This window comes from Rhinatrema bivittatum, chromosome 9, assembly GCF_901001135.1.
Source record: "Rhinatrema bivittatum chromosome 9, aRhiBiv1.1, whole genome shotgun sequence".
In the NCBI taxonomy this organism is placed as follows: domain Eukaryota; kingdom Metazoa; phylum Chordata; class Amphibia; order Gymnophiona; family Rhinatrematidae; genus Rhinatrema; species Rhinatrema bivittatum.
The window spans coordinates 30814827-30842214 of record NC_042623.1 but is presented as its reverse complement, the minus strand read 5'-3'; the positions used below and the strand labels follow the sequence as shown (position 1 = coordinate 30842214).

Below are 27388 nucleotides of genomic sequence, written 5' to 3'. Positions count from 1 at the left end.
TCCTGGAAGGCTGCAGCTTTCCCTTGGCTTTAGTCTGTGTCTCTCTTTTTTTTTTTTTTTTCTTTCTTCCTTCTTCCGCAGTGCTCTGAAGACGACCTGAAGGAATCCTTCTCCAGCTTCGGAGCTGTGCTGGAGGTGAACATTCCTAGAAAAGCAGGTACAGAGAGACTCCAGACCTCTTTCAGGTTCAGGCTGAGGGGCTGAATTTCCCATTTGAAATGCTTCAGAAGGAGAAAGCAGGGGATGGGTCCCGTTGCTTGCTTGAGAAAGGCAGCCTCAGGGGGCTTGAGGGGTAAGGGGAAAAGAGGAGCTGGCTGAGGTGAGCCTGGGACCCATCTGCACTCTTCGGCAGTGTCTTTTAGGAAAAGGCTTTGACCGCAGGGCGTGACATGGAGATCGTGCGCTGCTTCCGTGCATTCAGGGCCCTCAGCCTGCACGAGCAGGTAACTGCGCGCGGCGGGAGGACTGGGAGCTCCTAGCTGCAGGATTAATGTCTGTGGAAAGTAACAAACCCCTGGGAGAGGCACGGTGAGCACAGGTTATAATCCTGTGCCTTCCGCCCGTGGGCAGTGGAAGGCGCAAGCAATAAAACGGCCCCATCCAGCTGCTAGAGCTTTTTGCTGTCCTAGTGCGGCCTAGCAAATGGAGAGAGAGAGAATCGTGATGAATTCCGCTCCACATCCGAACAATCTCGTGGGAGTAGCAGAGCTTGGCTGTTCTTTCAGGGTTCACTGCTTCCTTTGTGTTCCGTAAGCGCTGCCTCTTTCACTGACGTGGGACAGGGTTTTTAATGGGTTGCGGGTCTGGGACGCGCGTTGCCCCTCACCATAGATGCTGGATTCCGTAGGAAGAGGGCAACGGACGTCTTCGAATGATGGCGTAATTAGGCTGCTGTCCTCTCTCCGAGCTGCCCTTCCCTTGCTGTGCTTTATCACTGTGTCAAGTGGTTCCCCGTGCTGTGGAGGGGGGGAGGTGCGCAGGATGCCTCGCCCCGCCCTCCACGTCGAGGTGTAACACCACATCACGTGCTCCCTGTGCTGTGGCGTGAGGGATGCTTTTCTCTGAGCTGCTCGTCCCTGCGGAGGCGTGACGCCACGTCGCACGTTCCCTTTACCGTGGCGCGAGGGGGACGTTAACTTTCTCTGACCTGCGCCTCTCTGCCGTTCTCTTACAGATGGGAAGATGCGTGGCTTTGCCTTTGTCCAGTTTAAAAACATCCTGGAGGCAGGAAAGGCCTTGAAGGGAATGAATATGAAGGAGATAAAAGGTGAGGTGCTGTTCAGGCCTGGAGACGGGAAAGGAAGCTGCTCGATAGAGCAGGACCTGAATGGTGCCGTGACGGGCCCTGTTATGATTATAAGAGTTGTTCTCGCTCGCTGCCTTTGAGTGTACGCCACAGTTAGACTCTGCAGTTCTCGCTTGCAGAAGGTTGAAAATTAAGATCGCTCGTAGCCAGGTGAGCGCCTCCAACAGGCCGTTTAGTATCCGGTGGAGTAGAAGTTGGGTTCCTCAGTAAAGAGCCCCTCTGCATCTGACATAATCGTGTGGAGGTTATCACAGAAGGTCATTTGTGCTGGGATAATGGTGCAGAGGTCCGGGCTTCTGAGTTTCGTGACTTAAGTTGGGGGCAGCGAAACTTGGCAGCGCATGGAATCCCAGGAGCCCGGCTCGCTTTCCCAGCCTGCCCTGGAACATTCCCTCTCGTGCCAGCTGTGCTGGGCAAAGGCCATGTGGAGAAACCTGGGTTCAGTCCGTGTCTCGGGTCTTCTCCTCCTACCTGGGTCGGCCAAAGCTGGAGCTGCTGCGGAAGCAGCGCCGTCAGAAGGGGGCGGGCCGCTGCCTGGCATTGCCAGCGCGCCACGTCGGGGTCAGGGTTCCAGCTTTCCGTGCCGCAGCTGTGGCGGCAGGAGGGTCCCCAGAGCTTCTGGGTGGCTGCTGGATCACCACACATCGTTGGAAGGGAATCGGACCCTGCAACCAGCTGGGGAATGGATGGACTGTTCCTTTGCCCCTAAAGGTGAGGGGAGGAGCAGAGTGTTCCACTTCACCAGGATTGGTGGGGGGGGGGGGGGGGGGTGTCTCAATGGGCTGTGTCCCCCCTGCTCCCAGAGTTGGGGGGGGGGGGGGGGAGGAAGAAGCAGCAGACTGCTCCACAACAAAGATGATTTCCTTATGTCGTTCTTATACAGCTTTTTTTTTGCGTCCCGGTGCCGGAATGTCGCTTACAGATTTTTGTCTGTTTTAAGGTCGGACGGTGGCTGTGGACTGGGCTGTGGCAAAGGACAAATATGAAGCCACGCGGGCAGCCTCCAGCTCAGGTATGTAACTCCTTGTGTGTGTGTGTGTGTACGTGTGACTCTCTCTTTGTGGGGTCTCTTCAGCGATGAAGATCACTGGGTGAAGAGGAGACCTGGGGTTGCTCTCAGTCACAGTCGTATCACTACGCGCTCGCTTACCGTGCTCCATGTCTTGCGCCTCTCAGAAGCTCAGCGTGAGCTTCATGGCCGGGGGGCATCTCAGCGGTGACAGGTCGGTAGGGGAAAGTCTCTCAAAAAAAAAACCAAAAAAACCTTCCCTCCCTCCCTGCCCAGAAGATTCTAGATCCGGTGTCCCCTGATCCTTCAAAGAGCAGCCTCCACGTCTTTCTTTTTTAATTGCTTCGTCTCATTATGGAGAAACAAGGTGAACCTGTAGGCCTCAATATTCAAAGCTGAACGGCTTTGTAACTTAGCTGAATGTAACTTACCCAGCTAAGATACATGGGATATTCAGCGGCACAGCTAATGACGCTAGAACACGCTGGGAGATAAATTTAAACTCTTCATCTGACAGATCCGGCAAAGAAGCACGTACTAAATAAAACCGCCTGTTCCCAAGGCACCTGAACATCGATTAATGGCGTTTTAACAACTTGCAAACCATTTCCCAGCATAGCACCTCGTTAGGACATCCCCCGCCTAACACGAAGCAGGTTTGTCCACTCTCCTGCATGGCCGCCGGCATGTTCCCTTACTGCCTGGAAAAATCTCACTTCCGACGTAAGATACCATCAAAAAGGAGCTTTCCAACTATTCTCCATGAGGTCAGCTGAAGTACAGGCTTGCCAATGTTTTGCTAGGGTTATCCTTCCATTCCTCCTCAGTGAAATTATAATGAAAATCTCTTCTCCCAGTTTGCCATATACCTGTGCCTAAATACAGGTTCCCTGTACGTACCCGGACCAGTCCAGGACAGCTGGGTTTTGCCTCCCCTCCAGCAGATGGAGACAGAGAAAGACTTTGCGGACTCTGTCCTACACCCCTGAGGTGCCACCTAGTGTCTGCCAGTATTTTTTTGTCTCCAGCAGATGGTGGAGGTGCAAAGCCTAGTGTCTGCGGTTAGGTTTGAATTTGTCTGATTTTGGTTTGTTGGCACAGGTTATTTTTCAGAGGAAAGTTTAGGTTACTGTCCCTTTATATTTAAATTTGTTATAAAAAAAAAAAAGGTTAACAGGGATAATTGAATTTAGCCTCCCAGGGGTCGGCAGGTCCTGGTGGGACCTTCCCCCCTGGTACTTGAGGCTGGAGAGCAGAGGGTTGGGAACCCTGGAACGGCTGAGGGTGATACAGGGGGTCCCGGCTCACTCTCCCTCAGCGGGATCAATTGCGACCAGGTAAAAAAAAATTCCCTGCACATACCTGGATCAGTAAGGGGTGGGCAATTCCGGTCCTCTAGGGCTGCAAACCAGTCGGGTTTTCAGGCTATCCTTAATGAATATGCATTTATTTATTTATTTATTTATTTATAATTTTTATATACCGATGTTCCTGTAAAGAATACATATCGCACCGGTTTACAAGGAACTGAACAGTCGCCTCCAGGGCGGAAATACATTAAAACAGTCGCCTCAAGGCAGAATACATTAACACAAGTATACAGGAAAACTATTAAAAGAGAACTTTCATAAACTCAATTAAATGTAACTGTGAACCATAAATATGCATGAGAGAGACCTGCATACACACTGCCTCAGTTGTATGCAAATCTATTTCATGCATATTCATTAGGGGTATCCTGAAAACCCGACTGGTTTGCAGCCCTCGAGGACCGGACTTGCCCCACCCCTTCTGACCGTGAGTTGAGCCTCCTGTCCAGCAGATGGAGACAGACCAAAACTGAAAGGGTATCCTATATCAGGACAGAGCCTACCCTGCAGCCCTTCAGCATTCGTCTGTATCCAGCAGATGCAGGCAGCTCACCCTGCGGTTCCCTTACCTTATTAGTTTACCCTACTCTGTGTGGGTCTTTCTTTCTCTATTTGACTAAGATCAAGCAAGTATTATTTTTTTTATTTGTTTAAAAAAAAAAAAGTTTTGAAGTTACTCTGTCAGTTCAGGAGTCAGCGCTGTCTCCTCGCTCTTGGGGAGCCTTGCCCCTTGAGTTATCAGCCTAGGCTCTCTTCCCGGTGACCTTAGGATTTGGGGCGATACTGGTGGTCCAGTCGCTCCCCCCTATACAGCTGCCTTGCGCCCTGGGACGTTTAATTCCCTGGTTATACTAACAGGGAGGTTTCATTCCCCTGTAATTAAAAAAAATAAAAGTACCAGAGACATTGCATAAATAATCGGCAGCTTTTTACCTCTGAGTCAGAGAAGGGAGCGTGCAGGGTTCTTTCTCCTGCACTCGCTCCTTCAGGGCAGCACTGCTCAGCTGATTTCCCCTGCCTCGCGGTGATTTTTTTCTTCAGTCATGCTGCGATCTCACCTCTGTTTAGCCTGCGGGGAGCCTGCCTCACGGCTCTCCCGCGAAGGGCTTTGTTCTGGGTGCCTACCGGGTGGGGAGGGTCCCTCCATGGCGCCGAGTCAGCCAGCAACCCGGGGGAGGTCGTCTTGTTGCGTGGCCAGGCAGTTCCCGACACGGGAAACCGCGGGAACAGCGGACATCTTGGGTACCAGTGCAGCTCCTGATTCATCGATTGCGACCATGTAAAAAAAAAAAAAAGTTAAAAGTTGTCTCTTTTTTTGCCTTGGGTGCTCCAGCCTAGCATCCGCTCCGTTTTTGCTGGTTTTCGCTGCTTTCCTGGCCTGTTTTTTGACCAGGAAATCACTACAGTTGCCGCGGTTCTTTTTTCGGGTACCGATTAAATCAAGTCCGGGGATATGCCTCGTGGTGCGGCCTGCTCTGTGTGTGGCAGTGCGCGTGCGGCTTTCCCGCGCTGGGGTTTGCACAGCCTGTCTGTCAGGCGGGGAAGGCCCATCGCAGAGGATTCAGCACAAAGCTGACAGGGACAGCACCAGGCTGCATCGGGAGCCTGACAGGCCTGATCAGCTGCGGCAGGGCTTGGATCCCTTCCTGCTTAGTGCAGGGTCGGAGGCTTTGATGCAAACCATGAGGGATCAGGAGCGAGCAGCGCTGGCGGCTCTGGGAGAGGGGCCCTCTCCACCACTGCTTTCCCCGAGGCCGGCTGCCCCTTGGGGGGGGGGCAGCCGGCCCTCTCCTCGTTCTCCTCCGAATTTTTCAGAATGCTGCAAAAGTTCTTCAAGGCCCACAAGGCAGAGAAGAGATTGCGTACTAAGTTGCCCCAGACACCCTCTACGACCACGGGAGCGGGGAGAGGGTCCTCTTCACGCAAACGCTCCAGGTCATCCGATGGCAGAGATGATCCCAAGGCAAAGCGTCCTTTCCGGTCTCGGTCCCGTCCGGAGACTTCTCAGACGGACACGTCAGATGAGGATCAGTCTCCTCCACCAGCTCCGGGTGACGGACAGGATGCGGATACGGATCTTCACCTTCAGCCGCCCAAACCGGATGGTGTTCCGGTGGTGGAGGGCGATGATCCAAGGTGGTGCGGCTGTTCTGGAGGGATGAATTGGGGCCGCTGATACCAGTCATTCTGGAGGAGCTCGGTATTGAAGTTCCACCTGAGGTTTCCAGGTTCAGAGCTATGGATCCGGTCATGGAGGTCCTCCGGGGTCCAGCTTGATCCTTTCCTTTTCATATGTTTGTCATAGATCTTTTGTTTAAGGAGTGGGACACTCCAGACCTTGGCTTGAAGGTGGGACGTGCTATGGACAAATTGTACCCGCTTCCAGAGGAGGCTTTGGATCTGCTCAGGATTCCCAAGGTGGATGCCGCGGTTTCAGCGGTCTCAAAGAAGACCACCATTCCCGTCACAGGAGCCACTGCGTTGAAAGACTTACAGGACCGTAAGCCGGAGCTTGCAGCAAAAGAAAATATTTGAGGTTTCGGCCCTTGGGGTCTGGGTGGCTATGTGCAGCAGTTTTGCGCAGAGGGCTTGTCTCCGCTGGGTTCAGGATTGGCAGGAGGAGGTTTCCCTCTCAGACGTGGCAGCACTGTGTGCTAGCCGTCTGAAGGCGATGGTGGCGTATAGCGAGGATGCCCTGTATGATCTTCTGCGGACTTCGGGCAGGACAGTGGTTGCCACAGTTTCCACTCGCAGGCTCCTCTGGCTCAGAAACTGGTCGCTGATGGGTCCTCTAAAGCGCAACTGAGTTCTTTACTATTCAAGGGGAAGCTCCTCTTTGGGCAACAGCTGGAGGACATGATAAAGTCTCTGGGAGAGAACAAGGTCCACAGGTTGCCAGAGGATAGGCTTAGATCCAGAGGTTCCTTTCCTCAGCGGGCGAGATTTCAGGGAAATCGTGTTTCCGGTCCTCCGGTTCATCATTTTGCCAGTGCACCGGCCACCAGGCCTCTTGGAACCAGTCCTTTCGGGGCCGCCGACCTGCCAGAGATGGTGCTCCGCAGTCCCATGGGGGCTCCAAGACAGCATAATGAAGTGAGGCCGGTCTACCCTTCCGTCCCAAGGATTGGGGGAAGGTTAACCCTTTTCCGGGAGGCGAGGACCAAATTGACCTCCGACCAATGGGTCCTAAGCATCATAGAACATGGCTACGCCTTAAAGTTTGCCTGGCCGATCAAGGAGCATTACATAGTGTCCCCTTGCACGTACCACCTAAAGTGCATGGCGGTGCGAGACACTCTTCAGCGCTTGCAAGATCTGGGTGCCATAGTTCCAGTGCCTGAAGGGCAGCTAAGGCGTGGGCGCTACTCCATCTAATTCGTGGTACCAAAGAAGGAGAGTACCTTCCGTCCCATCCTCGATTTGAAGCGGGTGAATCGCGCCCTGAAGGTACCCCTATCAGATGGAAACTATTCGCTCCGTCATAGCGTCGGTGCACAAGGGAGAGTTCTTGGCGTCGATGGACCTGACAGAAGCGTACCTGCACATCTCAATACGTTCGGTCCATCAGAAATATCTGCGGTTTGCGATCGTCAGGCGCCATTTTCAATTCTGTGCTCTTTCGTTCGGGCTCGTGATGGCGCCCCGGGTTTTCACCAAGGTGATGGTTGTGGTTGCGGCCGCCTTGCGATAGGGATGAACCAGTATCCCTTCCCATCTGGATGATTGGCTAATTCGAGCAAAGTCAGAAAGCCTATGCAGAGCCGCGATGGCGTGGGTGCTCTGGATGTTGGACTCGTTGGAATGGGTGGTCAACCCCGAGAAGAGTCATCTGATCCCCTCCCAGGCTTTGGAGTTTCTGAGGGCTCGCTTCGACATGGCCTTGGGAAAGGTTTTTTTGACAGTAGAGAGAATTTCCATGCTCACGCACTGGTGGAGTCCATGCGCTCTCTAACTCGACCCAGGGTCTGGGATTACTTGCAGGTCCTGGACTCATTGGCTTCAACGATCAATCTGGTACCATGGACCTTTGCGCATATGCGTCCTCTTCAATCAGCCTTGCTCTCCCGATGGAATCCCCTCTCGCAGCGTTTCCATCTTGTCTTGCCCCTGACGGATGTGGCATGTTCTAGTCTTCTGTGGTGGCTTTCGCAGCACAATTTGTGCCAGGGGATGGATTTGGAGATTCCCTGTTGGGTCGTGGTGACCACCGATGCCAGTCTCTCCGGGTGGGGAGCGGTTTGTCGAGATACGGCGGTCCAGGGCCAATGGACCAGTACAGAGGCCTCCTGGTCGATCAATCGCTTGGAAACCAAAGCAGTGCGGTTGGCGCTCCAGGCCCTCCTTATGATGGTGGAGGGCAGGTCGGTGAGGGTTCTCTCCGACAATACGACAACAGTGGCCTACATCAATCGTCAGGGTGGAACCAGGAGCCGTCCAGTGCCGACAGAGGCTCAGCTCTTGATACACTGGGCAGAGCAGCATCCTCCCCCCTTTCCCATCACTCTTATCTGCCCAATCTATTGGTAAAAACTAACTCCAATGTCATGGCTTATTCCTTATTTGAGATATGCAATGTTTATTCTCCAACACAGCTTTTTAACTACTCGTTAACTAACTAATTGTAAATACTAAATGCAATGTTATAGCTTTTTTTCTCGTTTTAAAATATGCAATGTTTGACTCTAACAACTTTTGTTAACTATCCTCTATATACCCTTCCAAGTTCAGCACTCACCCTGTTTAATGTATTTCCTTGCTGTTACACATTACATGTAAACCGATTATAATGTTTCGACGAATACCGGTATAAAAAGACTTTAAATAAATAAAATAAATAAATCTTACTGGTTAGCTGCCTCTCACATGCTGGAGTGGATGATGTCCAGGCGGATTTTCTCAGCCGTCACCAGTTGGATCCAGGGGAGTGGGAACTCTCCGACGCCTTTCATCTTCTGTGCGACTGGTGGTCCAGACCGGCCATGGACCTGATGGTGACGTACGATAATTCCAAGGCTCCCTAGTTCTTCAGCAGGCGGCGGGAACTGGGGGCAGAAGGGGTAGATGTGCTGGTCCTCCCCTGGCCAAAGGACATACTGTTGTATGCTTTCCCACCATGGCCGTTGGTCAGAAAGGTTCTACGCCGCATCGAGGGGCACGCAGGCAGGGTGATTCTTGTGGCTTCGGAGTGGCCGAGGCGCCTGTGGTTTGCAGACCTCTTGAATCTGGCGGTAGACGGTCCACTGAGGTTTCGTCTGTCTCTGACTATTGCGTCAGGGCCCCGTTTATTTCGCAGGGGCAGATCGCTTTTGTCTAGCGGCATGGCTTATGAAAGGCGTAGGTTGAGGAGTAAGGGTTACTCGAATGTGTTGGTGACCACACTCTTACGTTCCCGTAAAATATCTACCTCTATGGTGTATGTTAGAGTTTGGGGAGTGTTTGAGTCCTGGTGCATAGACCACCACGTACAGCCGTCAATTCCGGAGGTCCTGGATTTTTTACAGGCAGGCTTAGGCAAGGGGTTGACCTTCAATTCTCTGCGGGTGCAGGTGGCGGCCCTTGGCTGTTTTCGAGGAAAGGTGCAGGGGGTTGCGCTAGCCTCTCATCCGGACGTGGCCCGTTTCTTAAGAGGAGCTAAGCATCTACGTCCTCTGGTCCAGAGCCTTTGTCCCTCGTGAAAGTTGAATTTGGTGCTGTGGGCACTTTGTAATGTCCCTTTTGAGCCATTGAAGAGAGCGACCATGAAGGATCTGACTTTGAAGATTGTTTTTCTGGTGGCTATTTCTTCCGCGAGGCGGGTGTCCAAGCACAGGCCTTAACCTGCAGGGAACCTTTCTTGAGGATTTCTGAGGCAGGAGTTTCCTTGAGAACAGTTCCCTCCTTTCTTCCAAAGGTTGTTTCCTGTTTTCATTTGAACCAGTCCGTGGAACTCCCTTCCTTCGCCGGTTTAAAATCTTCATCTCCAGAGTCTAGAGATTTGCGGAAGTTGGACGTGAAGAGAGTGTTGTTGCGTTACTTGGAGGTGACGAACAGTTCCGACTCTCGGATCATTTTTTTTGTGCTGTGGACCCAGAAAGGGGCAGAAGGCTTCCAGGGCCACGATCGCACGCTGGTTGAAGGAAGCTATAGTGTCGGCTTACCTGGTTCAGGGTCGTCCGATTCCGTCTGGTCTTAAGGCTCACTTTACTCGGTCACTGGCGGCTTCTTGGGCTGAAAGCAGGTGTCGCCACAGGAAATTTGTAGGCCGGCTACCTGGAAGTCTCCGCATACTTTTGTGAGTCATTATCAACTGGATATCTGGGCCCCAGAGCCCGGTTCATTTGGAGCCAGTGTACTCCGAGTAGGACTCTCTCAGTCCCACCCTGGTTAGGAAAGCTTTGTTACATCCCAGCTATCCTGGACTGATCCGGGTACGTACAGTGAAAGGAAAATTGGTTCTTACCTGCTAATTTTCATTGCTGTAGTACCACGGATCAGTCCAGACGCCCGCCCAGGGGGGAAATGGAGAGTCCGCTCGGCCGGTAGCTGATCAATTTTTCTGCAAGTTTTTTACTGACTGCCCCCCTTTCTTAGGGAAAGGCCTTGGGCATGATTCGTTCATTCACGAAGTTTCAGGTTGTTTTCATCTCCTCTGCTCTTCAGGGGGAAGTGGTTTTCTGGTTGCCGTTATGATTTTTCTAATTTCTGCTTGGGGATATTGGCAGACGCTAGGTGGCACCTCAGGGGTATAGAACGGAGTCCGCGAAGTCTTCTTCTGTCTCCATCTGCTGGAGGGGGAGGCGAAACCCAGCTGTCCTGGACTGACCCGTGGTACTACAGGAACGAAAATTAACAGGTAAGAACCAAGTTTCCTATTTTTGAGAATTTGATACACTTTAGAAATGAGCAACTAATGAACTTTCTAAATAATTTGTTGTTACCATGGAATCGCTGCTAAACTATTCATCTATAAGCACTAATTCTAAACCTTTCCTTCCTTCCAAGAGTTCTGGACTTACTCTTGCAGTTTGTAGGCTCAGATAAATTCGTGGAGAAATCCGGTCTATGGATTTTAAAGGCCTTTTCAGGAATATTGATGGGAATGTTTTGAAAAAATATTTTAAGAATTTGGAAGCAACAACTTGTTACCGTTTTATTCTATTAATCAAGACAAAGTTTCCTCTGTCTGCACGAACACTGGGGAAAAGATTCAAATAAGGAAAACGTATCTAAATCCCAGCGGACAGGGCGGAGGGAGGGCTTCAGCAGCCAGCTCTCGGGGACAGGGAGAAGGAGAACCCAAGCAGCAGCTCTTGGCAGCAGGGAAGAAGGATGGAGCGAGGAGTGGTGAGAGGAAAGGCCAAGGACATAGAACTGCTACCCAGAGGCCAAGGAGAGGCCTCTGGGTAGCTCCGATTTACAATGGAAGCCCTTGAAGGGCTTCCATTGTAAATCGGAGCATGGGCCGGTTTGGCAGCAAGGTGCTATGTGTGGATCCAAATAACTTTTTAATTATGTTACTGGTCTCTGCAACGCTCCCTGTCCCCTCTTCCACCCTCTGCAGGATGTCAGGAGGAGGTGAGCACTGAACCCGACGTGCAGGTTCCAGCTTCGGATGAACCCAGCGGTGAGGAAGATGCCTCTGCAGAGGAGGACGAGGAGTTGGCCTCAAAGCCTCAGAAACGGTGAGCAATTGGTGGAGGGGTGTGTAGCAGTTTTGGGGAGGCAGCCTGGGTTCTCTCATGTAGTTGCTGTATGGTTCCTGATGGTGGCAGTGTAGCGTAGATCTGCATGGACTGTGAGTTGTCTTTTTGCAGATGCCAGATCCACCACTTCCTATAAGAACATAAGACATGCCATACTGGGTCCGACCAAGGGTCCATCAAGCCCCCAGTATCCCGTTTCCAACAGTGGCCAATCCAAGTCACAAGTACCTGGCAAGTACCCAAACATTAAATAGATCTCACAATACTATTATTTATTAATAGCAGTTTATGGATTTTTCATCTAGGAACTTATCCAAACCTTTTTTAAATCCAGTTACACTAACTGCTGCAACCACATCCTCTGGCAATGAATTTATGAATTCCAGAGCTTAATTATGTGTTGTGAAAAAGAATTTTCTCCGATTTTTGTTTTAATGAGCTACTTGCTAACTTCATGGGCTGCCCCCTAGTCCTTCTATTATATGAGAGAGTAAATAACCGATTTACATTAACTTGTTCAAGCCCTTTCATGATTTTAAAGACCTCTATCATATTCCCCCCCCCCCCAGCCGTCTCTTCTCCAAGCTGAAAAGTCCTAACCTCTTTAGCATTTCCTCATAGGGGAGCTGTTCCATCCCCTTTATCGTTTTGGTTACCCTTCTCTGTACCTTCTCCATAACAACTATATCTTTTTTGAGATGCAGCGACCAGAATTGCACACAGTACTCAAGGTGCACACTGAACTGACTATTTCAATATATTATCCACTATGATGCCTAGATCTCTTTCCTAGGTGGTAGTTCCTAAGATAGAACCTAACGTCGTGTAACTACAGCAAGGGTTATTTTTCCCTATATGCATCTCCTTGCACTTGTCCACATTAAATTTCATCTGCCATTTGGATGCCCAATCTTCCAGTCTCAGAAGGTCCTCCTGCAATTTATCACAATCTGCTTGTGATTTAACTGCTCCGAATAATTTTGTATCATCTGCATATTTGATCACCTCACTCGTTATACCCCTTTCCAGATCATATATAAATATATTAAAAAGCACCAGACCAAATACAGATCCCTGAGGCACTCCACTGTTTACCTTTTTCCACTGTGAAAACTGACCTTCCCTGTATGTACCCGGATCAGTCCAGACTGCTGGGTTTTGCCTCTCTCCCAGCAGATGGAGACAGAGTAAAATTTTGAGGGCACCCCTCTTAACCTGGTGTGCCACATGCGCTTGTTCAGTATTTCTTTGTTTCCAGCAGATGGAGGTGGTGCAAAACCTGCAGTTCTGAATCTTTCCTTCGTGGGTTAAAAAAAAAAAAATAACAGGAGGAATTGCCTTGGAGTGCATGGTGGAGTTGCAGTCTCAGGTGCTTCGACTATTCTGACTTTCGGTGCCCAGAGTCTGGGATTATTGGCAGGTTCTGGGTTCTGGACTTGGTGCCAGGGACGTTTTTTGTCCCATTGGAAGCTGCTATCGGAGGAGTTTCTCCTCCCTTTACCACTTCAGGAGGGCCCCAGACCCAGTCTCTCGTGGTGGCTGTTTCGCCCCAGTTTGGAGAGTGGAGTGGATCTGGGGGTTCCAGACTGGGTGGTGGTGACCACGGTTGCCAGCCTCAAATGTTGGGGAGGTTTTTGCCAAGGGCAGATGGCTCAAGGTCTATGATCGGTGGTAGAAGCGTCCTGGTCTATCAAGCATTTGGAAACGAGGGCTGTGCACAGGGCGTTGCTTTCCTTCCTTCCACAGGTCCGAGGTAGGACAGTGATAATTTCTCGGACAATGCAATGATGGTAGCATATATAAATCATCAGGGTAGGGCGAAAAGTCGCTTTGTGGCTCCGGAGGCCCAGGAACTGTTTGTCTGGGCAGAGCAGTATCTGGCTGGGGTAGCGGTGTTGCATGTGGCCGGCGTGGACAATGTGCAGGCAGATTATCTCAGCAAGCAGCAGTATGACCCGGAGGAATGAGAATTGTCTGTAGAGGCCTTAGACCTCCTTCAAGCCAGGTGGGGCAGCCCCCAGCTGGATCTGATGGCATCGTGAGGCAATGCCAAGGCGGCTCGGTTCTTCAGTTGCATTTGAATGGTTGGATCCGAGGGGATTGGCGCTCTGATTCTTCCTTGACCAACGGAGATCCTGCTTAATGTGTTTCCCTCATGCCCTCGTCGGCCACTTGTTGCAACGCATGGAGAGTCACCCAAGAAGGATGGTTCTGGTAGTACTGGAGTGGCCACTTCATCCGTGGTTTGTGGTTCTGATTCGTCTTGTAGTAGATGGTTCTGTGATATTGGCTCATCTGCAGGAATTACTTTGGCAAGGGCCCATCTTCTCGGAGCGAGCAGATCGTCTTTGGATTGCCTTTGTCTCACGGTTTGGCTTTTGAGAGGAGGTACTTACAATTGAAAGGGTTATTGCTACCTTGCCTTAGGTTAGGAGGTTATCCACTTCTCTTGCCTATGTTCTTACCTGCTAATTTTTGTTCCGGGAATACCACAGATCAGCCCAGAAGCCTGTCCCCTTGGTTGCGAGAGACCGTGGTTGCTTTGCTTGTTTATGATGCAGAACTTACTATGTGTATATATGTCTTTGCCTTTCGGACTGAAGGTCTTCAGTTGTTGTTACTCTATTCGCCCTGGAGGGGGTGAAATTGATTTGAGTTTTGTGTGTTTTCACTATCTTGGCTTGGGTACAGGTCAATACTGAGGAGACTGCAGGTGGCACTCTCTGTTATATAGCAGTGCCTGAAACGTTTTATTCTCTGCCTCCATCTGGTAATAGGGTTGCAGAACCCACTTGTCTGGACTGATCTGTGGTATTCCAGGAGCAAAAATTAGCAGGTAAGAATCAGTTTTCCTATATATGTAATATAGTCAGATAATAGTTAAACGAATCAGTAATAATAGTAATAAAAATGTAGATTAAAATGATAAATTCTTCAATAATAACTAATTTAACAGTCTTCTTGCTCTCTAAAGATTAAGTATCTAGCCTGATCGGAGCTTAGCATTTACCAAAAATGCATGGGTGAGCAGAGCGGTCTTTACTGATTTCTGAAAAAGACGTTCTTCACGCGTGTCCCTAACCGACTGGCCCGAAGAATTCCACAGTTTTGGGGCCACACAAGGAAAAGCTCCATTCCTAGCAGATATTCGTTTTGTAGCTGTAGCTGAGGGTATACAAAGTAAAATTTCATCCAGTGAACCTAACAGTCTGGGAGGGCAGTGTCGGTGGCCCCGGTCCATCGATTAATTGGATGCTTGAGCATGCAATGTTTTTTTTTTTTTTAAAGGCTGACAAAAGTCCCTTAAATTTGTGTCTGCGTTCAGTAGGAAGCCAGTGACCCTGAGGAAGCAGATCTGACAACAGTTGAGAGATGATAATAATAATTTACATTACAGACCTGTAAAGAAAACGCCTGTTGCCAAGTCAGAGAGCAGCGAGGAGGAAGAGGAGATGGACTCGGAGGAAGATGAAAGAGAAGACTCTCAGGAGTCAGATGGAAGCGACCTTGAAGAGGAAGAGGATGGTGGGTTCTTTCTGAGGGATCAGGCCAGGGGGAAATGGTGTTCCTGCCTGGGACAGAGGCCCTGCCTGAGAGGAGGGAGAAACGTGGGTCAGTAGGTGCAGGCTTTGCCTGGTGGGGGAGGGGGAAATGTCCCTCTGAGCCGGGGATGCCAGCTCCGCCTCTGATTTGGGTTTGAATGACAGACAGAGCTCGATTGGTGGAGAGTTTTGTTCCTTGATTTTTTCTTTTGATTTTATGCATGTGGGACACAGCTGTGATATATACTGGATCATTTATTTTCCATCTTAGTTAAGAAAAATAAAGCCAAGATGCAGAAGAAAGCTTTACCATCAGATGTCGGTGAGGGCCGAACGGTCTTTATCAGGTGAGTCGATCATGGAAATGTCTGTCCTTCTGTCTTCATATGAGTCTGTTCATTCTATGAAACATGTAAAAATAAAAAGCTATGAGGGATGAAAATGTGACATCTAGGAATCCCTAAGAATTGATTATTCCAGGCCTTTGGGTCAGATCTTCGTCACAAGTAGCCTAAATAATAGGGCTTTCTCTCTGGAAGAACTTTGTCTTGTATAGTAATTATTAGCTCCTAACACTAAACTTTCAAAAGGGAAACTTTGATAAAATGAGGAAAATAGAAGAAAACTGAAAGGTGCAGTTCCCTGTACGTACCCAGATGAGTCCAGACTGTGGGTTGAGCCTCCTGTCCAGCAGGCAAAACGATTACCGTCATGGTTAAAAGGTGAGGTAAAAGAGGCTATTTTAGCCAAAAAAAATCCTTCAAAAATTAGAAGAAGGATCCATCTGAAGAAAATAGGATAAAACGTAAGCATTGTCAAGCTAAGTGTAAAACATTGATAAGACAGGCAAAGAGAGAATTTGAATTGAAGTTGGCCATAGAGGCAAAAACTCATAATAAAGGAAAATTGGTTCTTACCTGCTAATTTTTGTTCCTGTAGTACCAAGGATCAGTCCAGACCACTGGGTTGTGTCTCCCTTGCAGCAGATGGAGTCAGAGAAAAAACTGAAAAGGCACTCCCTCTTAACCTGGTGTGCCACCTGCGATCCTTCAGTATATATGATATCAAAGCAGAATAATCAATGAAAAGAGAAAACAATCCCCAAACATAACAGCCAGTGGCTACAACAATACGCGCGGTGAAAACAACAAACCGTACCACTGCATAACTTATTAATAAAGAAGATTCCTTCCTATACCTGTAAAAACCTCTGCCGCGGGAAGGAAGAAAACATACAGAAAACGGATTCTCCAAAAACCAAGGGCGGGCGTCTGGACTGATCCTTGGTACTACAAGAATGAAAATTAGCAGATAAGAACCAATTTTCCTTTCCCTGTACGTACCAGGATCAGTCCAGACCGCTGGGATGTACCCGAGCTGCCCTAATTGGGGTGGGATCTGGAGAGCCCTGTGCGAAGAACACTGCTGCCAAAGCAGTCGACCTCCGGATCACGGACATCCACAAGGTAATGCTTCGCAAAAGTATGCAACGATTTCCAAGTGGCTGCTCTACAAATCTCCTGCGGCGAGACAGACTGGCTCTCCGCCCAAGATGTCGCTTGAGATCTGGTAGAGTAGGCTTTCAAGCTGTCCAGAATTGTGCGCCCAGCGCAAAGATAAGTAGAGGAAATGGCCTCCTTCAACCACCTAGCAACCATAGCCTTGGATGCCTTGTGCCCCTTTTTAGGGCTACTCAATAAGACAAACAAATGAGCCGATAATCGAAAGGCATTGGTCACCTCTAGATAGCGAAGGAGAACTTGCCGCACATCCAGCTTATGCAGATCCTTATCTGCCGAAGAGGCCGGATGCAAATTCGGGAAGGCTGGTAACTCTATCGTCTGATTCACATGAAAACCTGATACCACTTTGGGCAGGAAAAATGGGACGGTCCGTAGCGAAACCCCGGAATCCGAAATATGGAGATACGGATCCTGACACGACAAAGCTTGAAGCTCAGAAATCCGCCATGCGGAGGTAATGGCTACCAAGAAAACAGTCTTGAGAGTCAAGTCCTTCAACGTGGCCCGCCGGAGGGGCTCAAATGGAAGCCCACATAAGCCCCGGAGAACTAAATTCAAGCTCCACGCAGGACAAATCTGTCATATCAGAGGGCGCAAATGCTTGGCCCCCTTCAAAAAACGGTTCACGTCTGGATGAGCTGCCAGGGAAACCCCATCAATCTTGCCCCGCAGACAACCCAGGGCCGCGATCTGCACCCGGAGAGAACTGCAAGCCAGACCCTTCTTCAATCCCTCCTACAGAAAGGATAGGATTTGGGCTACCGAAGCCAGACAGGGGAGTAATCCCAATCCCCGGCACCAAGAATCGAAAACTCTCCAAACTCTAATATAGGCCAATTACGTGAATGATTTCCGTGCATGCAAAAGAGTAGAAATAACCGAATCCGAATATCCTCTCTTCCTCAATTGCCTCCTCTCATAAGCCAGGCCGCTAGACAAAAGCGATCCGTCCGATCGAAAAATACTGGACTTTGACGAAGGAGATTCGGAAAATGGTTGAGATGCACCGGACCGTCGATCACTGAGGTGATCAGATCCGCAAACCATGGCCTTCGGGGCCATTCCGGAGCTACAAGGATGACTGACCCCACGTGGTTTTCTATCCGACGCACGACCTTGGCCACTAGTGGCCAAGGCGGGAACACGTACAGCAGCACGTTGGGAGGCCACAGGAGAATGAGAGCATCCATTCTTTCCGACCCGTGATCCCACCGCCGACTGAAGAACCGGGGTGCTTTTGCGTTTGTCCGAGTTGCCATCAGATCGAGGTGCGGAACCCCCCAGCGACGAGTGAGAAACCGGAAGGCTGCGTTGGACAATTCCCACTCGCCTGGGTCCAGACGCTGGCGGCTGAGAGAGTCTACCTGTACATTGTCCACCTCGGCTATGTGTGAGGCTGCGAGCCGGACCAGATGTCGCTCTGCCCAAGACATGAGCCGTTCGGCCTCCCAGGCCACCAGCCGGCTTCTGGTTCCCCCCTTGCAGTTGATGTAGGCCACAGTCATCGCGTTGTCTGACAAGGGAGAAATGCACATAACGCCAGGCGGACCGCCCTGGTCTCCAATCGCTTGATGGACCATGTCGCCTGAAGACTTGTCCAACGACCCTGAGCGGATTGCGACTGACTGCCCCCAAACCAGTGAGGCTGGCGTCCGTCGTGACTATTACCCACTGCGGCTCCTCCAGGTCCATCCCCTGCAACAAGTGGGCTGGAATCAATCACCAAGCGAGACTGGACCTGGCTGGCTCCAACAGTGGCAACGGCAGGCTGAACTCCTCCGATTTCAGATCCCACCAAGAAAGCAACACGCGTTGTAATGGTCTCATATGCGCCCATGCCCAAGGAACCACTTCCAGGGTAGAAGCCATGGAACCAAGTACCTGTAAATAATCCCATCCTATGGGGAGGGGCAAGGGCAGGAGGCGACGGATTTGTGCTTCTAACTTGAGCCTCCTCTCCTGAGTGAGGAAGACCTTGCCGACCAAGGTGTCGAAGCGTGCTCCCAAGAAGTTGACCACCCAGCCAAGAGACTGAAACTGGAGTAGGACCCTGCTCACCGCTACCTGACAGAGGCCCTCCGATTTTGCTCGGATGAGCCAATCGTCTAGGTAAGGGTGAACTAAGATCCCCTCCCGTCGCAATGCCGCTGCTACGACCACCATTACTTTGGTGAAGACCCGAGGCGCTGTTGCTAACCCGAACGGGAGTGCTTGGAACTGATAATGCTCCCCCAGGTCCATGAATTGGAGAAAACGCTGGTGATGCTCGCAGATTCTGATGTGAAGATAGGCCTCGGTCAGGTCCAAAGAGGCCAAAAATTCTCCTGAGTGGACGGCTGCAATGACCGCGCGAAGAGTATCCATGCGAAAGCGGGGAACTCGAAGGGCTCAGTTGACTGTCTTGAGATCCAATATCGGACGGAAGGACCCCTCCTTCTTCGGGACTACAAAATAGATGGAGTACCTGCCGGACCTGCGCTCCTCTGGAGGAACCGGAACAATGGCCCCCAGGGCTTTCAACCGACTTCTTGCTTGGTCCGAGGACTGACAGGAGAAATCAGAAAGAGATCCCTTAACGGGCAGGCAAAATCCAACTCGTAACCATTTGCAATGATATTGAGGACCCACTGGTCCGATGTGATCCTGACCACTTCTCGAAAAACAGGGAGAGGTGACCCCCCCATCACTTGCACCGGGGAGAGGGTCGGAACACCTTCATTGGGCCGGCTTTCCACCGGCGGTTCCTTGAGAGCCTCCATCCCGAAATAGCCTTCGACCATGAAAGGAAGTAGGCCACGACTGAGATCTTGGAGTCTGTTGTCGGACCAGAAAGGCGGGTGGCCGAGACTGCCGAAACCTACGTTGTCCCCGGAAATGGTAATGTGCCGCCCCAAAGGGCCTGGAAGCCTTGGGCTTGTCCTCAGGCAACTTATACACCTTATTCTCCCCTAGAGACTTAATAAGGGTGTCCAGCTCCTCCCCAAACAACAATTTTCCTTTAAAAGGAAGATTGCCCAACTGAGTTTTGGAAGAAACATCTGCGGACCAGTTCCGGAGCCAAAGAAGCCGCCTCGCCGAGACTGCAGTGGCCATGTTGCGCGAAGAAGCTCGTAACAGATCATATAATGCATCCGCCGTGTAAGCCACCGCGGACTCCATCCTATTCGCCTGGTCCGCTTCCTCTGGAGGTAATTCTTGTGAGGTGAGCATTTGTTGCACCCACCCGAGTGTCGCCCACTGCATGAGGCTACTGCAGACCGCTGCCCGAACACACAGCGCTGATACTTCAAAGATGCGCTTGAGGAGGACCTCTAGACACCTGTCCTGCAAGTCTTTAAGAGCAGTTGCTCCTGTGACCGGAATGGTGGTCCGCTTCGTGACTGTGGTAACGGACGCGTCAACCTTGGGAATCCTGAGGATATCAAAGTCCTTTTCAGGTAAAGGATAGAGCTTGTCCATCGCCCTTCCCACCCGTAGGGTCGTGTCCGGAGATTCCCACTCCCGCGTGACCAGCTGCTTAAGCATTGGGTGGAAGGGAAAGGTTTGGGGCAGGGCCTGCAGGCCAGAAAGCACTGGTTTCCCCTTAACCGGCTCTGAGGTGGGAATTGGAGCTTCCACCTCCAGCTCCTCCAGGACATGAGGGATCAAAGGATCCAACTCCTCCCGATGAAACAAGTGAGAAAACTGGGGGTCGTCCTCCTCTACTGGGATGGACTCATCAACACCCCCATCTAAATTTTGGAGGAGAGGATCCAGAAATGCCCCAAAGGAGCAGGCCCTGAAGGTACATCGGGACTGGAGGAGCATTTAGGGTCACGGCCCGTCTCGCGACCTTTGCGGGAGGGGGTTCTTCCTCCTGCTGATTAGCTTCAGCCTCCAAAAAGGCTTTGTGCATCAGTAAAATAAATTTAGACGAAAAAATCGACTATGCCTTTAAGGGCTCTGTTGGGGGAGGGGGGGCCGAGTTCGAGGAGGGGGCGAGTCCGGGATCGCGTGGACGAACCGGACTCAAACTGGGAGGAGAGGGAGGAGAATCCTCTCCCCCATCCGGCAGATAAGGAGCTGATAAAATGGCCGCTGTTCCCGCGGGCGCCGGCGACGGGGCCGAATGCGATCGCGGGCGCCATTCCATGGCGCCCGCTAAAATCGTGCTGGAATCCTCCCCCCCCCCCCCCCCCCCGACGAGCCCTCCCCTCCGGGTAGGCAGCAGGCGCAAACCCCGTCCCGGGAGAGGCGCAGCCCCGCCTCCCCACATGCGGAGCATGAAAGCCCTCTTGGCATCCTGGGGGGGGCCTCTGGACCACGCAGTTGGTATGAAAAAGTAAAAAGGTTTGAATAACCGTGCCGATTCGCGGCCTTCCGGAGCTCTGGGCACCAGGAGCCCCCGAGGAAAAGATCGTTTCAGGGCGCTCAGGGGAGGGACCGGCCCACCGGATAATCTCCCTTCAGAGACGCGCTTTCCTCCAGGAACAAGGCTTACAGAGCTACCAGCCCCAGCTTTACCTCTACCGCCGCTGCCGTGAGAAACCCTGGAAAAATAAAAATAGTACCTTTTTTTTTTTTTTGTGTCACTTAGCTTGATGTAGCCAAAGACTGTGAACAAAAGAAACCAGAGCCTTAAAACTCTGGAGAAAAAGTAAGAAATTTAAGGAAATTTAAACCAGGATCAGGACCGCAGGTTCTGTTGAACTCCTCTGCTGAGAGAGAAAATACTGAAGGATCGCAGGTGGCACACCAGGTTAAGAGGGAGTGCCTTTTCAGTTTTTTCTCTGACTCCATCTGCTGGAAGGGAGACACAACCCAGCGGTCTGGACTGATCCTGGTACGTACAGGTTAAAACGTTTTTAAATTTATCCGAAGCAAGAAACCTGTGAGGGAGTCGGTTGGACCATTAGATGACCGAGGGGTTAAAGGGGCTCTTAGAGAAGATAAGGCCATTGCAGAAAGACTAAATTTATTCTTTGCTTCCGTGTTTACTAATGAGGATGTTGGGGAGATACCAGTTCCAGAGATGGTTTTCAAGGGTGATGAGTCAGACGAACTAAACCAAATCACTGTGAACCGGGAACATGTAGTAGGCCAGATTGACAAACTAAAGAGTAGCAAATCACCTGGACCAGATGGTATGCATCCTAGGGTTCTGAAGGAACTAAAAAATGAAATTTCAGATCTATTAGTTAAAATTTGTAACCTATCATTAAAATCATCCATTGTACCTGGAGACTGGAGGGTGGCCAATGTAACCCCAATATTTAAAAAGGGCTCCAGGGGTGATCCGGGTAACTATAGAACAGTGAGCCTGACTTCAGTGCCGGGAAAAATAGTGGAAACTATTCTCAAGATCAAAATCGTAGAGCATATAGAAAGACATGATTTAATGGGACACAGTCAACATGGATTTACCCAGGGCAAGTCTTGCCTCACAAATCTACTTCATTTTATTGAAGGGCTTAATAAACATGTGGATAAAGGTGAACCGGTAGATGTAGTGCATTTGGATTTTCAGAAGGCGTTTGACAAAGTCCCTCATGAGAGGCTTCTAGGAAAAGTAAAAAGTCATGGGATAGGAGGTGATGTCCTTTCGTGGATTACTGACTGATTAAAAGACAGGAAACAGAGAGTAGGATTAAATGGTCAATTTTCTCAGTGGAAAAGGGTAAACAGTGGAGTGCCTCAGGGATCTGTACTTGGACCGGTGCTTTTAAAAAAAAAAAAAAAAAATATATATATATATATGAATATGATCTGGAAAGGAATAAGAGTGAGGTTATCTAATTTGCGGATGATACAAAATTATTCAGAGTAGTTAAATCACAAGCGGATTGTGATACATTACAGGAGGACCAAATGGCAGATGAAATTTAATGTGGACAAGTGCAAGGTGTTGCATATAGGGAAAAATAACCCTTACTGTAGTTACACGATGTTAGGTTCTATATTAGGAACTACCACCCAGGAAAAAGATTTAAGCATCATAGTGGATAATACTTTAAAATCGTCGGCTCAGTGTGCTGCAGCAGTCAAAAAAGCAAACAGAATGTTAGGAATTATTAGGAAGGGAATGGTTAATAAAACGGAAAATGTCATAATGTCTCTATATCGCTCCATGGTGAGACCACACCTTGAATACTGTGTACAATTCTGGTCGCCACATCTCAAAAAAGATATAATTGCGATGGAGAAGGTACAGAGAAGGGCAACCAAAATGATAAAGGGGATGGAGCAGCTTCCTTATGAGGAAAGGCTGAAGAGGTTAGGGCTGTTCAGCTTGGAGAAGAGACGGCTGAGGGGGGATATGATAGAGGTCTTTAAGATCATGAGAGGTCTTGAACGAGTTGATGTGACTCGGTTATTTACACTTTCGAATAATGGAAGGACTAGGGGGCATTCCATAAAGTTAGCAAGTAGCACATTTAAGACTAATTGGAGAAAATTATTTTCACTCATCGCACAATTAAGCTCTGGAATCTGTTGCCAGAGGATGTGGTTAGTGCAGTAGGTGTAGCTGGGTTCAAAAAAGGTTTGGATAAGTTCTTAGAGGAGAAGTCCATTACAGCTATTAATCAAGTTTACTTGGGGATTAGCAACTGCCATTAATTGCATCAGTAGCATGGGATCTTCTTGGTGTTTGGATAATTGCCAGGTTCTTGTGGCCTGGTTTGGCCTCTGTTGAAAACATACTGGGCATGATGGACCTTTGGTCTGACCCAGCATGGCGATTTCTTATGTTCTTAGGGCTGTGCAGCCAAAAAATGTTCATTCTGTCATTTTGTCATTTTTTTAAGTCTTTCTTTTTTTTTGTTAATTTTTAATGTGCACTGATTTCCAAGAAGAAATGCACATTAAATTGAAACGGTGCGCATAATTGGAAATGCATACTAACTTGAAATGAAAAAACCGCTGCACATCTCTAGTAATTATAAAACGGGTCTGAGGAGGTTAGCACTGCCTGTTTGTTGATCACATCACCCCGATGTGGCCTGTGCCCTTTTTTTGCTCCTGAAAACCCAGGCAAGCGGGTCTGTTAGGCCCAGGCAGAGGAATATTTGGGCGTCTCAGATATGGGGAAGAAATCCACCAAGACCTCTGTAGCCAAAGGTTTTATTGCAGGAGTTGCAGGTCTGGCCACACTTTTCACATGGTAACTCTTATACGGGGGGAGGGAGGCGGAGGCGGCACGGAGGAGGTCCGTAAACAATACCGAGTTTATATTAATTTGAGTTCCACATTTTTTTTCATGCGTTGAAAGTTGTGGAGTGTTTATTGGGCCGCAAATCTCTGCCACAGGTAATAGAGCTCTCCATCACCCCTGGCGCACACTTCCTGTCCTTGGCACACCTGACTGTTTGAATCCCTGTTCTCTTTGTGTTTCCCATGGGGACATAGCCCAGTACAGTTCAGCTGAAATCTCAGCTGAGCATTTTGGAAGCTTCTCTACCATTGGGTTACTAGTCATGACAACATGCACATTTCTGCACCAGAGAAGGAAAGTAGCCAGCGGGGCCTGCTCACGTATCTTGGGTTTCCTCCAAAGCGAATGGGGAAATCTGTTCTCCCCTCCCTCTCCTCAGAACAGCGCGATCCGGGTTCCCTAACGTGCAGCGATCTGATTAGCTTCTTATCCCCCCGGGAGTTTATAGTGGACTGCATTACCTCCCCCCGATGCACTGTTTGCGGTCGGTGGCTGTGTGCCTGGAATTCGGGTGGTCGGGCGAGGGAGGACGGATTTTGTTTGTGTTGCTGGGAGGAGCCCTGCCCGGAGGGTCTTTTCCTTTCCCTGCGGGACGGTGCCATGCCCTCTTACCCTATGCCTGTCTCCTCCGCAGGAACTTGTCCTTCGATACGGAGGAGGACAGTCTGGGAGAGCTGCTGGAGCGTTTTGGGCATCTGAAATACGTCCGCATCGTACTGCACCCAGATACAGAGCACTCCAAAGGTAAAGCCTGCTCCGCCCGCTGGGGCAAGCTGCCCAGAGACTGCCTCATGCCAGTAGAGTTTTGCTGCCTGGGGCAGACCAGCAGGGGTAGCTCTTGGGGGGGCTTGACACCCATGGTCCCTCTGATGTTGTCAGGGGCTCGTTGCTTGGGCCCTCTTAAGGTGACAGGGACTTGCTTGGTGTCAGCTTCCCTTGCACTGGGAGTGGAGGAGCAGCAGCGGGCTACGAACCAGGGAAACCAGGGTTCAGATATCACTGCTGTTTCTTGTGACCTTGGGCAAGTCACTTTACCCTCTGTTGCCTCAGGTACAAACTTAAGGTCAGATTCTTTAAGGCTTTGCTCCCATTTTTTGTCTATGGGAAAAAACCCTTAGTGAATCAGGTCCTTAAGATTGTGAGCCCACTGGGGATAGGGAAATACCTACGGAACCTGAATGCAGTCTTTTCTGAAGTGCCGAAAAGCATAGTACAAATAACATATATAAATAAATGGACTGGCAGGGCTGGTGGATATTGGTTATTCCTCTTCATGAGTCACACTCCAAACAAATGTGTTATGCTCACCGACCAGCAGATGGAGACAGAGATCAACAGGTATCACTAGTATCAGCCGGATTGGTCCAGACTTCTGGGTTTATGCATACCTGCCAGCAGATGGAGACAGACAGACAGATATAGAGAAGCTTTTACTGACACTGGTTCATAAACCTTAGTTGCCACCTGCAATTCCTCAGTATTTCTCTGTCTCCAGCAGATGGTAGATGGTGCTGAACCTGCAGTTCTGTAGTCTGGGCAATTCTTATTTTTGAGCCTTCCTCCCGGAGGTCTTTTTTGGAATCCTTCGGAGTTTTTCCCTGTCCAGTCGAGGCAGGCGAGCTGGGAGTCTGTGACCTTTTTGTGTGCTCGACCTGTGCACCCATGGGGTGTAAATCTGGTGGTCCAGATCCCTCCCCTTCACAAGGCTGCTCTGGTAGTCTTTTTTTTTTCCTGAGGCAGTCTATTCTTTTTTTTTTTTTTTAGGTTTCGACTGGTGCCTCACCAATAAAGTTATATTAAAAGAAATAAAAAATATAAGAGCAGGGAACTTGCTGTGCGGGCGGCTTCCTCCTCGTTTTCAAATCGGTTGGGGGGGGGGGCTGGTTTCAGGACACAGGTAGGTCTTTTTCTTGCTCTCTTCTTAATTTTAGACAGCTTCCCTCACTGCTTGATTGGCCCGTGGGTCGGCATGTCGTGCCTGCGGCTGGGTCGGCAGGGCCTTTGTGCTTTGTCGGAGGGACCGCCGGCGTCAGGGCTCACCCGTGGTCGGGTCGCTCTCACAGCAAAGCTCTGGCCAGGATTGTGCGCCTCCCTTGTTTAGTGTGGGAACGGCGGCCATTTTGTTTTCTCCATCGGCAGTTCCTGCGCCGCGGATGGGAGGGGGACGTTCCCCCGTGCTTGTCTCTGGCCTGTTCCATCTCCGGACTCACTCGGGGGGGGGGGGGGGTACGGGAGGAGGAAGAGAGCCCTAGGCTGCCGGTTCCCGGCCCCCTGCTGGGAGGGGGCAGACTTGGTGAGGCCTTTCTCTATTGATTTTGTTCTGCTGCAGCATGATGCCTACATGGCAAGGCAGCAAGCAGATTGCAGGGCTAGGTTTTCCCGGTCCGCTCTGTGGATAGTTTCTCAGGGGTCCCCAGGCAGCATAGCTCCAGGCTCAGTCAGGCCTCTCAGGTTCAGAGGCTGCTCGGTCCTCCTCTGATTAAAAGAGGTGATTGGTTTCACTTACATTACTTGCAGTCATTCGGTTCCGGAGGGCTTGTGTGCTCAAGGTAGCACAGAAAGAGTCGGACCTGGAAGGAGCAGATCCTGTACTCGGTGGCCTGAGAGGGCCTAATAAGGTGTTCCCCTTTCATAAGTCAGTTAAAAAGCTGGTGGTCAGGGAGTGGGATACTCCTGAATCAGCCCTGAGAGTCTGTGATGGCAAAGCCCTTTCCTTTGCCGGAAGACACCTTGGAGTTGTTGGGCTCTTTCCAAGGTGGATGCAGTGGGTGTTGGCTGCCACCAAGAAGACTACCATCCCGGTTGCGAGCTCTGCCGCATTGAGAGATGTCCAAGATTGGAAGTTGGAGCTTCAACTCAAAAGAATTTTTGAGGTTTCTGCTTTGGCCATAAGAGCTGAGGTGTGCAGCAGTCTGGTGCAGAGAGCGTGTCTCCGCTGGGTTCAGCAGTTACAGGAGTCGCAGGCTGCCGGGGCAGGTGCGGCTCAGCTGATGACCGCTTGGAGGCAGCGGTGACTTATGAGGCTGATGCCGCCTATAATCTTGTCAGGACTTCTCAACTTATGATGTCAGAAGTGTCTGCCAGGCGCCTGCTATTTATTTTATTTATTTAGATTTTTATATTCCGCTTTGGTTGAGGAATTGGTCAGCAGATGATTGGTCTAAGTCACAGCTTGGGCTCTTCCTGTTAAAGGAAAGCTGTTTGGTGAAGACTTGGAGCAAATAATTAAACATCTGGGGGAAACTAAGGTGCACAAATTACTGGAGGACAAGCCCAGGGGCAAAAATGGTGCCACCGCGCAGCCTAGGTTTCGGGTTAATAGGAATTTTTGCTCATCCAAGAGCGCTGGGGGGCTGCAGCGACAGGTTTCGGTCAGGGCTTCATCCTGAGGACAGTCCTTTTGGGGGGGAAGGGGGGAAAGTTCCTCTAGGGACAATTCTGGTATCGTCTCAGGAAGTACTAAGCTTTCGCAATGATGCGAAGCCGGTCCACTCTTCAGTTCTGGTTGTCTGAGGGCATTTATCGCTTTTTCTTGAGGAGTGGGCCAAAATTACCATGGACCAGTGGGTCCTTGAGGTGGTAAGAGATGGTTACGCTTTAGAATTTGCTCGTCCCATCAGGGACTCCTTTGTTGTTTCCCCTTGCCATCCATTGTCAAAACAGCGGTCCGAAGTATGGTGGATCGGTTAAAGCTTCTGGGGGGGCCGTAGTACCAGTTCTGGTGGAGGAACAGAGAACGGGACAGTATTCCATTTATTTCGTGG

General features: G+C 50.2%; 1 protein-coding gene across 1 annotated transcript in view; it reads left to right on the top strand.

Moving 5' to 3' along the window:
• The window catches only part of RBM28 (RNA binding motif protein 28), a 79033-nt gene that overhangs the window by 12506 nt on the left and 39139 nt on the right, over positions 1-27388 (top strand). Inside the window, exons 4-10 of the mRNA XM_029616013.1 lie at positions 82-157; positions 1175-1267; positions 2247-2318; positions 11226-11346; positions 14765-14892; positions 15181-15256; positions 24259-24368. Of these exons, the coding sequence (XP_029471873.1) occupies positions 82-157; positions 1175-1267; positions 2247-2318; positions 11226-11346; positions 14765-14892; positions 15181-15256; positions 24259-24368 (676 nt within the window). The remainder of the gene's footprint in view (positions 1-81; positions 158-1174; positions 1268-2246; positions 2319-11225; positions 11347-14764; positions 14893-15180; positions 15257-24258; positions 24369-27388) is intronic.